This window comes from Taudactylus pleione, unplaced genomic scaffold (genome assembly GCF_031769625.1).
Source record: "Taudactylus pleione unplaced genomic scaffold, aTauple2 ptg000256l, whole genome shotgun sequence".
NCBI classification, from domain to species: domain Eukaryota; kingdom Metazoa; phylum Chordata; class Amphibia; order Anura; family Myobatrachidae; genus Taudactylus; species Taudactylus pleione.
In genome coordinates this window covers 7,073,784-7,089,400 of record NW_028284658.1, presented here as the reverse complement: position 1 = coordinate 7,089,400, position 15,617 = coordinate 7,073,784, and the positions used below count along the sequence as shown (strand labels likewise).

The window sequence follows — 15,617 nt, the reverse complement described above, 5'->3', positions numbered from 1 at the left end:
ACTACTTTTCATTTCTGCCACTGCTGTGTGGCAATGTGTCATAGATGTGCTTTATACTGTGGTGTCTGTGTCGCTGTGCCGCTGCTTTGTCGCTTAGTAACCAGTCAGCTCACTGCAACCTTTGGCCAATAATGTTGAAAACAATATTATAAGCTGTGATATGGTCTAAATTGACTGGAAATTAATGTTATTGAGGTTAATAATACTCTAGGAAGAAAAAAAAGACCAATTTATGTGATTTTAGCTTTTTTTGTCAATTTTTGTAAAAAAATCCAAATCCAAATCCAAATCCAAAGCCAGTCACCGCAGTTTGGCAAATCCAAATCCAAATCCAAAGCCGGACGACGAATTAGAACCAAATCCAAATCCGGCAAAAATGGTCCGCCGCACATCTCTAGTTTAAGGCTATGGTGGCATCAAATCCATGGTCCACATCTCCTATGTCTTGTAGTACAAAAACAGGAATGACAACTTTCAAAAAAGTTTTATTGATATTTGTAATTCATATTTTTAAAACTATTCCATCAGATTATTGACCATCTTCACCCTACTACACCTGCAACTGTCCACCACCATCGGTGTATTCAGCCACGTACCATGCTGCGCATCAAGTTCTAAGGCATCCACAGCCAAGTGTGTCCAGCCTTCAAACAATAGCAATGAACAGAAAAGTCTGGATGAAGGGTGCTTCATTTTAATACTTTTTAGATTTAATGTTCAATTTTGAGGTAATTCATGGGGTGAAGGGGACAGTACTTGGGGGAAAGGGAGAAGTACTAGGTAAGTATCTTCAGATTACTGTTGACTAAGTAAATGATCAACAGACATTCAAAAGAAGAAACTTTGTGAACCTTTCTACATGTTTGCAGTGTGTGCCAATCTGCAGATGTAGAATATGATTCTGTCTGTATGTGCTCATTGAGCTGTGACTTTATGTCTCTTACTTTCTTCTTCTATATCTCCTTATTCCATGGTGTGAACCTGTCACCGGTGTCACCTCTCATGCCCTTAGAAGGAAAATTATCACACTGTTAGTTCTGCATCAATGACTTCTCACTATATTCAGTATGGTCTCAAATGTGTCTCTTGATTCCTCCCTCTCCCAAATATTGTAGCACACAATATTCACTAAGGGAATCTTTTCAGGGCTTGAATTAGTATAAATCATATGCTTAATTGTTGTTATAGTTGTTTGTAATTTGTAACATTAGTACATCAAGGTGTTATTTTATATATTGGAACTGTTAAAATGTCATGTATAGGTTACAATATCTTTGACTTGGAGATTTTTTTCCAAGTATGCAAAAAATGTTAAGTGCTTGTATCCTAAATGCATTATTGTAAAGCACAAAATATACTATGTTCACTAAATATAAATGCAAACAGGTGGCAGTGACATGTAAGGGGGAACCTCAAGCAGCTTATAAATCATGTTGTTCAAAATTAATATTTTTTCTCTTTAAAATAAAAATATATGCATAAATGTATATACACTCCAAGAAATGTGAGCAAAAGAACAGTTGTGAAATTACTGTATTCAACCCCACAGAACGCATCAGCCAAGAGGGCATGACAAGTTGATAGCAGCATAGCGAAAAAGAACATAATGTGTAAAAACTAATACTGCAACTTGTACAGTGCAAATTAGCAACTTATTAAAGTGAAACATTTTTTTGTAATAATATGCATGATTCATTTCAAACACACCAAAAAAAAGCAACAACATGGGGGCCATCCATGAGAACTGATGCTGGTACTTTCATGTACAGTATAGGAAAAAGCAAAAAATAAAAAAAGCCCTATTGCCTGTTTTCACTGATGACAAGCAAACCCCTAAATCCCTGATGTAGACACCAGGTTACGCAGGGCCATCCCTGCTGAGGATAGAGTGCTGGTAACCCTATCATCCCTGGCTACTTGATCTCAAGTTTAGCTCCCTCATCTCTCCATCAAGCCATCATACAGCACGTGTACTAAGGACCTGATTGAGCAAGGATCGCAACTGCTAAAGCGTATGCAGATGGGCGATTGTTGCGTACTGCGAATGCCTTACTGAGAGCGGGACTGCGATCACAGTGAGTTTGCAGGCAAATCGTAGAGTGATTGACAGGAAGCACCATTTGGGGGTGGTAACGGGGGGGGGGTGGTTCGGAGAAGCACAGGTGTGCCAGTGCGTTTGAGCGCCATTGCAGGGGCGTGCATAAATTAGCCATTGCGATGGCATACACAGCGTGAGCACTCACTGCATGCAGGAAAGTTAGCAATTTAGTGGTAGTATCAGACCTGTCTTAAATGTGCGATTGGCTCCGATGTACTTCAATGTTACCGATGTTTTGGCTGGATTGCAAGGTATAACGGATGTGCAAGAGGGGAAGTGGGTGTCTGCATGTTGTCCGTGCGAGTGCTTTGCAATTATTAGCATACTTTTGCAGAACTGTGTGCGCGATTGCAGCTGTGATCTCATCAGCGATCCTTGCTGAATCAGGTCCTAAGACAGCAATACCACAAGGTAAGAAAAAATGAGGACACAGATTTATATGTCTTAAACATGTTTTTTTGTATTAATATCACAAGTAGCATCAATTACATTTACTGCACTAGAAGTGCGTAGCAATTGCATAGCAAATTTTAACAAACAGGTCAATAGGTCCAAAATACCCAAAAAATTTTAATTAGAAAAAATATATAGATTTTTTTTTTTTACCAAATATTTTAGAAAACAATAGTGATTTATTCCTATTGTGGACACACATATAAAGTGGAAAGAGATAAAGCAGTCACCAATCAGAACCTTTCAAAAATAAGGGGTGTATGTAGAGGGGCGCCGAGAGGGGGGGGGGCGGGTACAGATTACCCGAGCTTCCTGAGGGGCCCGGCGGGGGCCCAGCGGGGGCCCGGGTCCGACGCCACCGCCCCTCTCTCACAGCAGCCCAGCACACAGCGTGTGCTAAGTTGCAGTTAAATACAGCAGTCTCAGAGCGCCCCCCTGCCCGGCGCGCAGCGCCGCAAAAATCTTTTTTGTCTATTTTTTTTTCTGTAAGGGGGCGTGGCCACGCCTCCCGAGATTAGGCCATGCCCCCTATTACCAAGGCCCGCCTTGGCTCTTGGCTGCCCTGTGTATGTATCAAGCAGCAGTGGGCCTGTGTAGAAGTTGCCTGTAGCAACCAATCACCTTCTACCTACCATTTACAGAACACACTTGTAATTGATAAGTAGAAACAAAATGATTGTTATAGGCTACTCCTCCCCCAGGGGCACTTCTCTGCTTTATGTCTCCCATCTTTATAATTACTCTCTATTGGAAGGAATGGTATTGGGGGTCACTGGGGTTCTCTTCCGGGGAGTTGTACAGCAACATACTACTATATACGTATTGCATTGTGGATGGGTGTACTGCTTCCTTGTGCATACTGCGGAGTGTAGGGTTGATGTGACTGTTGAAAGGGAGGTGGTGTAGGCTGAGACTGTAGTGGCCTAAATGTTTGACGCATAGGCCCTGTTGTCAGGCTAGTGTGTGCGGTCAATTCACCACTTAACCCCCTCATTAATGTGGTAAATATGATGCGCTCAGCGTACATGTGCTGGTCTTCAGACATGCAACGCATTTTAAAAGCATATGAATTGCATTAAGTGGCCCACTCGTCGGGGGGCTTCTTACATTCCTTGCTGAAGTCAGTACTTCATACTGTAGAAATAAATTGTCCTCTTGGACTTCTGTTAGAGGGTTAGTTTGCCTCTTCCTCCAGCGTGTTGGGATGGGCACAGACACAGATGAGACATGCTCGTGTTCAAAGGCCTGGCTGCCTATGGAACTGTCCTGAGACTGCTCTGGAGCATCCTCTGTAAAAGCAGATGGCTGAAATAAAAAATAAGAAATATGAATATGTTGATAAAAAACATGAATAGTATGTTGAGATATTATAATGAGAACACTGACATTTTATATCTTTTTTCTAGCTCCCGACAACTGCAGAGTGGCAACGTATTGCTGAGGAATTTGAGGACCGCTGGCAATTTCCAAACTGTGGAGGAGCTATAGATGGAAAGCACGTGTATATATCTCCACCTCCCAACAGCGGATTCTGATTTTATAATTATAACGACTTCTTTAGCATTGTGCTGACGGCAGTCATGGCTGTGAGGTTGGAATACTCTTTTCCCAACATTTCACATTCTCGGGTACACCAATATGTCCCTTCACTCAAATCTATATCTTTTGAAGTACATAAAGATTTTCAACCCATCCTTCCATACTTTCTGTACTGTAATCCAGTGGTTCTCAAACTCGGTCCTCAGGACCCCACACAGGTCATGTTTTCCAGGTCACCCAGCAGGTGCTCAGGCATAGTCATTACTCACTGACACATTTTAAAAGATCCACAGGTGGAGATAATTATTTCACTTGTGATTCTGTGAGGAGACCTGCAAAACATGCACTGTTTGGGGTCCTGAGGACCGAGTTTGAGAACCTGTGCTATAATCTATCAACCCACTAGACCACAAACAATTTCTTCAACATTTCTCTGTCTGGCTCCCTCATTTCTTTGCCACCTTCATCATTGGTGATTTTAACATCCCTATTGAAAGTCCACATTCTGTTTGCCTCCAAACTACTCTCTCAAACCTGCTCTCGGCCTCTCCTAGTGGACTGACAGTTTTTACAGTACTCATTGAGATAGCCACTGCCTTGATCGTGTATTCTCTAGACTACTGTATGCTTAGTTTCTGATTTACTTAATACTCCTTTCCCTCTATCAAATCATCACTTTATTATCGCCTGCAAGTTAGTCTCCATAACTTTAACCCAAGGGGTGGCCAACCGGTTCCTCGAGATCTGCTAACAGTTCACATTTTCCACATTACCTAGCTGGTGCACAGGTGTAGTCTTTGCAGTCACATATTTAAACATGTGGTGCATACATTTCTAACTGACACATTCTACAAGTCCACAGGTGGTCTGGAAAACATGAACTGTTAGGGGTCCTTGATGACCGGTTTGATCACCCCTGCTTTAATCTCTCTGATACTGTACTATACCAATCTGTTAGGACTATACTCTGAATTTAGCTCTGCAGCACCTCCTGTACAACTGCACCTTAGCTGTATTGTATGCATAGATGCCTACCCTCCTGGTTTTCGCGGGAGGCTCTAGATTTTTCGGGTAACCCCCCACCCCCACCCCTGGAAGGTTAGGCATTTCTCCTGCATTCTGCCAACTTCCTAGTGAAATGGGCAGAATTAGGAGAATTTCCACGGTGATCGCTGGTGTCCATGCAGTGGTGGGGCTTAATGATGTGATTCACTCCATTTGGCTCCACCCCCTATTTAAATTTAAGCCAATCGCAGGCATTTTACTGCGAGGGACGGGGCTTAATGACGCAATTCGTCATGCCCCACCCCTGTAGCCACCCACCTGCCTCTCCTCCCAGGGCTTCTCCAGGGGAAGAGACAACAAAGGTAGGCAACTCTGATTGCATGAGATGTGCTAAGCCTCGGAGAGAGATAAAGTGGATGGAGATAAAGTAGCAACCAATCAGCTCCTACATGTCATTTTCAAACACAGCCTATAAAGTAACAGTTAGGAGTTGACTGGTTAGTACTTTATCTCCATCCACTTTCTCTCTCTCTGAGGCTTAGTACATAGACCCCTTAATTTCCTTCACTACTTTTAGCATCTGGACCGGTTTTTACTGACTTAATAATCCTGCCCCTAACTACTGTATGGGTGAAATTTATCAAGTAGTGTAAAAATTGGACAAGTTTCCTACAGCAACCAATCAGCCTCTACCTATCATTGTATAGAATGTACTTGATAAATGCCATCTCAAAGCTGATAGGTTGCTATAGCAACCTATCTACTTTACAGATCTCCACTCTTTAAACTGCTAGAGTACAGTGCTGGTCACTGGCTGTTTTCCCGCTACGATGATCTGCTATGTCTCAATTAGCCTAATTCTCTGACCTGTGATTTGTATATTCTACAAACCTGACTTCTATTACTGTTTATCCTGGTTCTTGCTGTGATTATCATTTAGAAAAAAAAAGGGGGGGGGGGGAGCTGATGCACACTATAAGTACTAAGAATAAGTACTAAGGAGTTGGAACAGGGTTCCAATCCAGATCAGACCCGGAATTTAGCCGGCGCCGACCCAGGATATTCCCGAGTCGGTGCAGTTCACACCGGAGCCGGGTCGCCCCCCAAGACGACCGGAAAAGACCGTGAATCAAGTGGAGGTATCGAATAACATTAAGGTATTCGGACGGTCTAGTTTTTAAATAGCAGGCAGAAAAAACACAAAAGCCCAACAACCAGTTAGTATAGGACTTATAAGCCTCCACCCCTATGCCTCCTTTCTTTTTTGCTGTGGCGGACTCTTTTTTTAGCTTTAGATGTGAGGGTGAACATGTCCACATAGCGCCCTATGCGAATGCGCTTTCTAACACGCGTACGTAAGCCCCTTGTGACTTCTGTATTTGCGCAGTGCACTATGTCAGCTGGACCTGCCCCACTAGTACTACTTCCAGAGGACCTGTCACTAGAATGACGGTATCTCCTTGAACGATGGCGCCGTGATCGCTTAGATCACTTGCGCCGCGCCCTTCGGGAGCCATCAGCTTAAGAAGACGTAGAACTGGAAGAAGAATATTAGATGAACTATTGCACTCACCAGCATGCACATCGACCATATTCCGGGGACCAGGATCCATGATGGCGCCAACCCCGGGGGATACCGAGGTAGCTGGGTTAACCGAGAGAACAGGAGGTGGGACAAAGGGAGCGTCCGCCCCACTTTCAGCTGAAACAGAAGATACAGATGCAGAATCATCTGAATTGTTACCCGTATCGACTACTGGGGCAAATGAAACTACAGGAGCAGGTGAGGCTGCGAGGGATAGGCCGCACATATTCCCTAACTGCTGTAGGATTGGACTTAGCTGTGCCCGCATAGTATCCGACGCATTCCCTGAAGTGGCCGCAGAAGTTCCTTCAGCCCCTTGCTGCTGAGACAGCAGGGGTGTGAGAGCACCCACCTCTGCCACCAGCAGCCCTGCCACGGCATTGTTATCCAGGGTGGCTGCGCCTGCCTGATCAGCCTGGCAGGCTGGCCTCATATCTGCATTTACTAACAGGGGCACAGGGGCTGCCATGGAGGATCCCATGGCAGCAAGCAGACCATGCTGCCCCTGATTTAAACCCCCTTCACTTTAAGATGGCGGCGGGCCCCTTACAGGCTCCTGACTCACTCCCTTATGCCAGCGCTTGGTCCCCCGGCTGGCGGGGACCCCCAGGCGGGAGTCAGCCGGGGTGACCGGAGGCAGCGTGGAGTGAACGCCATGCCGCGCACGTGAGAGCGGTGCGTGCGGGTCTGAGCGGCATCATCCGCACCTTCCCCGCTGGCTCCTCCGTCTCCTTGAACAATGGCACCGTGATCGCTTAGATCACTTGTGCCACGCCCTGCGGGAGCCATCAGCTGAAGAAGACGTAGAACTGGAAGAAGAATATTAGATGAACTATTGCACTCACCAGCATGCACATCGACCACATTCCGGGGACCAGGATCCACGATGGCGCCAACCCCCAGGGGATCCCGAGGTAGCTGGGTTAACCGAGAGAACAGGAGGTTGGACAAAGGGAGCATCCGCCCCACTTTCAGCTGAAACAGAAGATACAGATGCAGAATCATGGCAGCTGTGTGTTTATAAACTGTGTAGGGCAGACCACTCTCACTGCGGTCTGCCCTACACTTGTGGGGCCCGGGGGACTGGCGGAGGTGCAGGAGTGGCTATGGGTCCCTGCACCACAGTGGGCCCCGATGCAATGCAACGGCTGCACCACCGCTAGTTCTGCCTCTGTATGAGGGTATAGGTGAAAAGCTCTAAAAAAAAACACAGAACTGTACAACCTGCGTCCAAACAGCACGCAGATCAAGTTCAAAAGAGGCAGTGTAACCCCACACTCCTACTAACCACACCCCTTAAATCAACACTCACCAATCCTTACTCAGTGTCAACCTGTCAATCATTAAACTAACTTTCCTACATAACTTATTAACTCCACGTATTCCTGCCTAGGTGTTTATATGCCCTCAGATCTATCCGAACTTCGGTTATTTTTTCATTCGTTACTGAGACTTTTTTTGCAGCGGTACTGCGAATATATGCTAATTGCGAAGCCAATTAAATTTGTACAAGAACGTCCACTGGCTGCTCCTTTAATCCGCTGCTTGCATACTAATGCGCAGCATCGATGCTCTGAGCAACCCAATGGTAGCTCCGAATGTCAGTCTGAAATCAGCAGCCGGGACCAGTGTAACTGCCTATACAGATGCAGGCTCTGACTGCGACAAACCTAGGAAATACTTGAGACACCCCCGCCTTTGACTAGCCACCCCTCCAGTTATCACCCATAAATATGTTCACTGTGAGCAGGATATACTAAGCATTGCATCAGTGATGCAGTACATCCCGCCTGTCTTCAGGTACTTACCGCAGTTGATTACCGTGGTATTCACCTAGATAAGAGTTGTCCTTTGCAATGGCTCCGGACAGAGGGACTACAGGTTTAACACCCAAAAGTCTCTCTGTCGTCCTTCTGTGCATGCGCAGAAGGAAGCAGGCCACGGGGGATGATTGGAGGGATCATCAAGGTGAAGTGGGGGGGGTGCATCCCGATTAGAAGCCCATAGGTGAAGCACCTAGACAAAGCACTGGAATGAATCCTACATATGGAGAATGTGGTAAAACCCCCGGAAAACTGCATTTTTGGGGGGTTTACCGCATTATCCCCTTTAGTACATCTCGTCCTGTGACAGCTGTCTAACCAATTGCGACGCATGTGCAGTATAAAAAAAAAACTGCGCAAACATCGGCAGAGCATCCACCTCTGAATCAGGCCCTGAATTCCCTGCAATTGTGTGTTTGTGCAGAAATAAACATCATTAAATTCACTTATTCATGACTCCTCAGTAAATCATTACAAGCACCCAGGTAACCATAACACAATCCTCCTCATAACTGCACATATATTAACTCTGCATTTTCATTTTCAACAACTTTCCACGGAATTGGTATGTAATGCCGTCTGTTGGGATGCCTCATGTCACAATACAGACAGCGGCATCCCAATGGTTGGCATTGTGACAGGGGTTAGGTAAGTATACTTACCCTCCCCCCTTCTCCCCCTAACCCTCCCTTCTTGCAGCCTAGCCCTAACCCTCCCCACCCCGCACCCTCCCCATTAGTTCCTGAACCTAAGTCTCCCCCCTTCGTGCCTAACCCTAACCCCCCCCGTGGTGCCTGACCTTAACCCTCCCCCCCAGGGGTGCCTAACTCTAACCCCATTCCCAAAACCTAATGCTAACCCCACTAACTGACCTAAACCTAACCCTCAGCCCCACGCGGCTAACACTACAGGCGTCCCGGCTTACCTTCGTTCAGGCACACGTCCTCCAGGATTCCGGCATCGGGATTAATTGTCCAGGAGACCCCTAATTTTTGGGATAGTTCCCCAAAAAAAGTGGGTTGCTCTCACACATTCCACCCACATTCGAGTGAAGCCACACCTGTCATTAGCCTAGTGCTGATGCACTGTGTTTCACTCCCGACTGGCTCCACTGGGCTTGCGCAGTACTATGAGACTCCATATGCCACAGCATAGCACGACAAGCAGGGCGCTACGTGGCGTACTGTATGGATCACTGCACACCACTTTCTTGAGCACACAGTGCATCAGCAGTACAGTGGCATAGAAATGCCAGCTGGTGGGAAGTTGAGGACAATATATTCAGTAGGCTTGGATAAGAATACTGAACTTCAATTGCTCAGTCTTTCTGCAATGCTAGGTATGCGTCTTTTTAGTCAACACAGATAGATACTTGTATGTATTTGAATAAATTACAGAACTCACACACCAAGTGTCAGACTAAAAATATTTGTTTGTGAACCCGTTGTCTGATAATCATCTGTGTTGATGTCTGGAGGCATGTACAGAAAGCTGGCAAGCCTAAGGAGACCTCCTTGCATGTAGTGAAGAACACTTCTCTGACTGGGAATAGAACCCGGCTCTCGAAAGAGAGATGCCAGATCATACTCTCTAGACTACCAGGGACTTCGGTGTTGAAGACAAGTTGTTATGTGCAATCAGAGGACAGTGTGGCAGTAGATTGACTAGGCTAATACTGGATTAGTACTGTAGTTAAATAATAAAAATACTCTTCTTACTGTGACCGTTCAGAATGCTGGAGTGGTCGATCCTGGCAATGTATTGACCAGGCTGAAACTGGGTCGTCCCTGTAGTCCAGGAGTACTCAGATGGTAGCAGGACCGGAAGCAGACAAAACACCAGAATGGGTAGTAGGTGATGATACCAGGAACGGCATCGAATGGAACAGAAATCAGGAACACTCACCAAAGTAGTGAGAATGGTAAACACAGGTGAGTTGTAGGTTCAGATAACAGGATCAGGTAGGTATTCACTGTGCAACTAGTGGGATAGCTGCCTCAGGCATAGACGGAACCAGATTCAGACCGGACAGTGGAATGGATAGTGGATGACGATACCAGGGACGGCATCAGTGGTGCAGGAACCAGATACACTCACCATGCAATGAGAATGGTATACATAGGTGAGTGGCAGGTTCGGATATCAGGAACAGGCTGATATTCTCCGTGCAGCCAGTGGAATAGCTGCACCTGGTGTAGATCACTTGCAGGAGTCTGTGTAGCAGAAGGAAGCAAAACTGCACAAACAGGATACAAGTAAGCAACAGGCGCTCAGTATAGCTCACTCAGTAGGAACTGAGATTAGACATTGTACTGGCAAATAGGTAGAGTCAGCAGCTAGGATATATACCCCTGGGTTACCTGGGATAGGCTGAGCAGAGACAGGTGGTACGGTGAGGCTCAGGCTATCACTTGATTGACTGTTGCAAACAGGTGATCGGTTCTTGTCACTGCAGTACTCTGTAGCAAGCTTAGATCTTGCTTGAGGCCTAGCAGGCCGAGAAACACTGAAGCCTGTGCATGTGGGATGCAACAGAGAATGCGGGCAGAATCGGTAAGTGACCCCGTGATAGGGGAAACAGACCCGGTTGTGACACCAAGTGAATTATTTTTAATCCTGTAGTGAAGATTTAAAAAAAATAAAATTAAAAAATGGCCCTTTCCATGTCTCAAACCCGTGACGCCCACTCTGTAAGGCGCTCATCCAAACCACTAGCCCACACACGCCAGACATATCGAGAAACACACCTGTCAATAGCGGGCTCAGCATATGGCGGCATTGAATAGAAGCAAACGATGGTTGGGGAGCATCAGTGAATATTTATTCCATCTCATTAAAAGCTGTGCTTGCGCGTGAAATATTTCTATCAAAAAGTACAGGACTCACACACTTAATGTAATGATTTAAAACTTTATTGCACATTCTTCTACAGTCCTGATTCCATGAGGAAAACGCTGTTCTATAGTGTACCAAATCACAGTTTCTGTCAGCCAATCATCGGGCGGTGATACAGAAAATGCATTGGATATCAGACACATGCATAGTGTAGTTTAGGAAAAGTGACACCTGGTGGGCAAAAAGTGGTATTACACGTTATATGACTTTTTCCTGCATAACTGTACGTTCCGTTACGATTAATACTGAATGGCGTGACTCAAGGCGTACCGTGTGTCACAAGATGCATGGCGTGCTACATGGCATACAGAGCAACAATCTAGGTGGGCCCATCTGTACATTAATTCATACAGATTTGTCCATATACATCTAGCCTCCTTGTGTTAAACAGCCCTTCTAGTTGCGCCATGCCATGGTGTGACTCTGTAGCGCCGAGCATCTTTTTGTGCAACTAGTTTCCTTCAAGTGCAACTTATTCGCACAGCAATTTGAATAGGATGCACAAGCAACTTATGCTGAATAAAATTATATGCGACGTGCCTATATTTTGTGTGTGACTGCGGGTGTATCTGCATGCAAAATGCTATGTCACAGCCCCTGACACTATAACGTAGCATTTTGCATGCAGATATAAGCGCAGTCGCACACAGAATATAGGCATGCCGCATATCTTTTTTTAATAAGCTACTTGTGCGTCCTGTTTGCATCGCTGTGCAAATAAGACACATTTGAAGGGAAAAATTTTCACGAAAATACGCTCAGCGCTACAGAGTCACACAGCACTGGAATAAACATGCGTTTTACAGGGAATGGGATTGTATTGCCGGCGGCTGGCCGAAGGAAGGAAATCCCGACAGCGGAGGTAAGTACAGCTAACCCTCCCCTCTCCCACCTAACCCTCCTTTAGGGGTGCCTAACTCTAACCTTCCCCCTAGTGCCTAACCCTAACCTTCCACTGTTAGTGCCTAAAACTAACCCCCCCTCCCCGCACCCTAAACCTAACCCACGTGGGGGGGTGCCTAACCCTCCCCGGGGGGTACCTAACCCTTAGTCCCCCTGGTGTGCCCTAAACCTAACTCTCCCCCCTCCTTAGCTAAGAGGATGGGCACCCGTACTTACCTTGTTCAGGCCTGTGTTGTTCTGCATTCCAGCGTCAGGATTATGACAGGCGTAGGTATCTTGATGCCTGTCATAACTGCCTAGCCGGCATTCCGGCATCAGGATTGTGACCAGCGGCCTTGTGACCGCCGTTCACATAACTACATCCTGTTTTACAGCTAGACCTATTGTTACCTTTGCCCTATCCACATTATATGGATTGGAATTATCACCAGGATCACTAGTAACTTTCCATAAAATTTTTAGCATTAACTTCATCTGCATAGTTAACATCCATATAGCGTAATTCTGTGAACCCTCCTACTAGTTAAAATTCATGCTTGCTCTTTTTCTGTACTTACTCAGATCCTTTGATTCTGTGTCAATGTAGTTGTGTTCTTGGTATTGTTAATATGTACACACTGATTGCTTTGAACTCTTGTGGCCTGGGCCCATAACGTATTGGCAGATCCTATAGATGGCGTCAGTGTGTGATAGAGATTAGTCCACCCAGCAGATCACTTAACCAGGTTTATTAACCAGGTAGAACAGATTTACAGCGTGACACAGGGTTAATGCAGCAAGTATATGAGGTATACAGTGCAGTATATGATATGTGCACCAAATCCAGTCCAGAAAGTATAGGGGAGCGCAGGTAGTGTGCGACAGGTGGGAGCATGCACCTGTGTCTGTACATACAATGGCGGCAGTGGAGTATGCACACTAGTTCTGTAAATGCAGCGGTACTGCTATGGTGGTGCAGTGGAGCTGACAGGGATCTGTAGCCTGTGTCATGCCATCTCTGCAGTAGGTGTAGTCTGGAGACTCTCTGAGGCACTTCCTTCGAGCATGGAGGACAGAGTGAAGGTGTGTGGATATGCCGTGCATGCACAATAGAAAACAAAGGGACTGAGGTCGCGAATCCAGTACTCCGAGGTCCTAGTGCCTGGAAGGAGACAGCGCAAGCAGGACCGGCCCGACCTATACGCCGGGTACGCGGCCGCATAGAGCACCAAACTGAAGAGTACGCCATGGCAGTCACCCGGCTGGAGGCTCGAGTCTCTGCTGGAGGGGGAGGAGGGACCGCTCTCCTCCCCTCTCATCTATAGAGCGATGAAGCGATCGGATCATCACTTTGGTAATCCTATCCGAGCAGTGCTGGCTGCACTGAGAACTATCCGAGAGGGGGCGGGGCCGGGTGATGTGCCTCTGGGCAAACTGTGTCACAGCTGCCTGCTCAGGCGCGCCGCAACGCTAAGGAGGGTGCCCGCCGATGTCACTGCCAGCCAGACCTGTTCCCCGCCTTCAGTCCTCTGCTGCCGCTGTTGGAGCCAGCAGGTAAGTCTGAGTAAGGGGCTGTGATGGAGGGGGACTGTGATGGAGGGGAACTGTAATGGAGGGGCTGTGATGGAGGGGTGCTGTAATGGAGGGAGTGAGAGGGGCTGTGATGAAGGGTATATGGGGGCTTTGATGAGGGGGGTTGTGATGACTGGGGCTGGGCTGTGAGGGGCTCCATGGGGGGGATGATTGAGCTAGTATGAAGGTCCACTGGGGGCACCAAAATCTATTCCTGCTTACCAAAAAACTTTTTGGGGGCCTGCCCTGAGCACAAAGCACTCACTTCACAGTAAGTTTGGGAAATTACATGAACCATACTCACAACAGTGGTGGCAACAACAAATTAGACAAATATATTTAAAATTCCAGGAGCAAATACATAAGCACTATAGTAAAAGGCTGAATGTATTTGGCTTGAGGCTGAACAAAGTGGTATAATATAACTGGGGGAATTTTTTGGCCTGACCCATTGCATTTTAGTATGGCCCAACATGTGCTTTGCAACACTTATTCAATCTGATGACAAGTGGGCAGAGCTGAGGTCAATCTGATAGCTACTATGCATACATTAATATTATGCAATTGTGGCTGGTTGAAGGAATAATATCAGATAGCAGCACTGTGGTTTGTATTGCTGCCTTGCAGCATTGAGGTTATATGTTTGAATCCGACAAGGATCTGAGTGTGGAGTTTGTATGTTCTCCATGGTGCTCTGGTTTTCTCCCACATTCAAAATACAGACAGGTGGGTTAATTTAAGGGATTGATGTTAATGATTGCTTATGTTAATAATTACATATTTTCTATATAGTGAAATAATTATGCTGTATGCACTATAGTAATAGCTGTTAATAAAACTTAACTATATACAGTCAGCAAGAAAATCCTATAATAGAGAACATGTTGCCTATTTATTTAATATGTATGTAACCAGGCTAAAGAAGTAATGGAGGGGTCTTCTGTAGCTTTCATCCTGCTTATTTATACATGCTATGTTAGACAGACTGCAGTACGTAAAAGAGAAGAGTAAAACAGTTTACTCTCCTCTATCCCATATCAAAATCATTTTGAAAGTGTTTATTTTGACTTAAAGGAAGTTAACTTATGAAAAGGCTGCACCATAAACAAAACCTAGCTGTATATCATATATCCCTGTACAGTATCATGCTACTACCACCTGGCACTGTTTTCAATCAACCGACCATTATTATTCTTGGCTTACTTGCGGCCTGGGAGCTGCCACTGGCACATCTTCTGCGCACAAGGCCAGAAAACTAGATGTCTGCATGCTTTCACCACACAAAGCCAAGATACATATTCCAAGCAAAGAGAGGGTGGAACCAGGTCAGCAGCAGGTGGGTATGTTGAGCCAAGGCAATGAATAGACATCTGTGCACTTTCAACTCAATTGTTTAACTCTATCACTGCAGATGCAAAATTAATAGCTTGGAGAGGACAGCAAATGCCCAATTCCATTATCACTTATCAACATGAACCACTTCTAAAGAGAATGTGCAAAAATAAAATACTGGCTAGCACCAGTCAAATTAGAAACTTTATTCTAAAATTCCTCTTACCAACTGGCAACCTTGGGTATATACTGATTCTGGCTTGTCCAGTTAGCAGTGGCCAATGCGGACTGTGCGGGTTCCATAAAGTTCCTCGGGTGCAGATGCCTGGACAATTAAATCTAGTAGGGGTGAATAAATACCTACCAACAGGGAAGAGGTTCCTACTGTTATATAGGTTGGTGGTAAAATTTAATTTTTTAAAAATCAACAAAT

General features: G+C 45.7%; 1 protein-coding gene across 2 annotated transcripts; it reads right to left on the bottom strand.

The window, feature by feature from the left end:
* Positions 1-2,642: 2,642 nt before the first annotated feature.
* LOC148514913 (uncharacterized) lies at positions 2,643-15,161 on the bottom strand. Of its 2 annotated transcripts, XM_088480795.1 has the most exons (4): positions 15,056-15,161; positions 7,526-7,655; positions 6,669-6,797; positions 2,643-3,856 (listed from the first exon to the last, which is right to left on the bottom strand). In XM_088480795.1, the coding sequence occupies exons 1-4, from the start codon at positions 15,119-15,121 to the stop codon at positions 3,789-3,791; spliced, it is 393 nt and encodes a 130-aa protein (XP_088336921.1). In that variant the 5' UTR covers positions 15,122-15,161; the 3' UTR covers positions 2,643-3,788. The 2 variants fall into 2 exon arrangements, with proteins under 2 accessions (XP_088336921.1, XP_088336920.1); XM_088480794.1 differs by lacking the exon at positions 7,526-7,655.
* Positions 15,162-15,617: the final 456 nt, after the last annotated feature.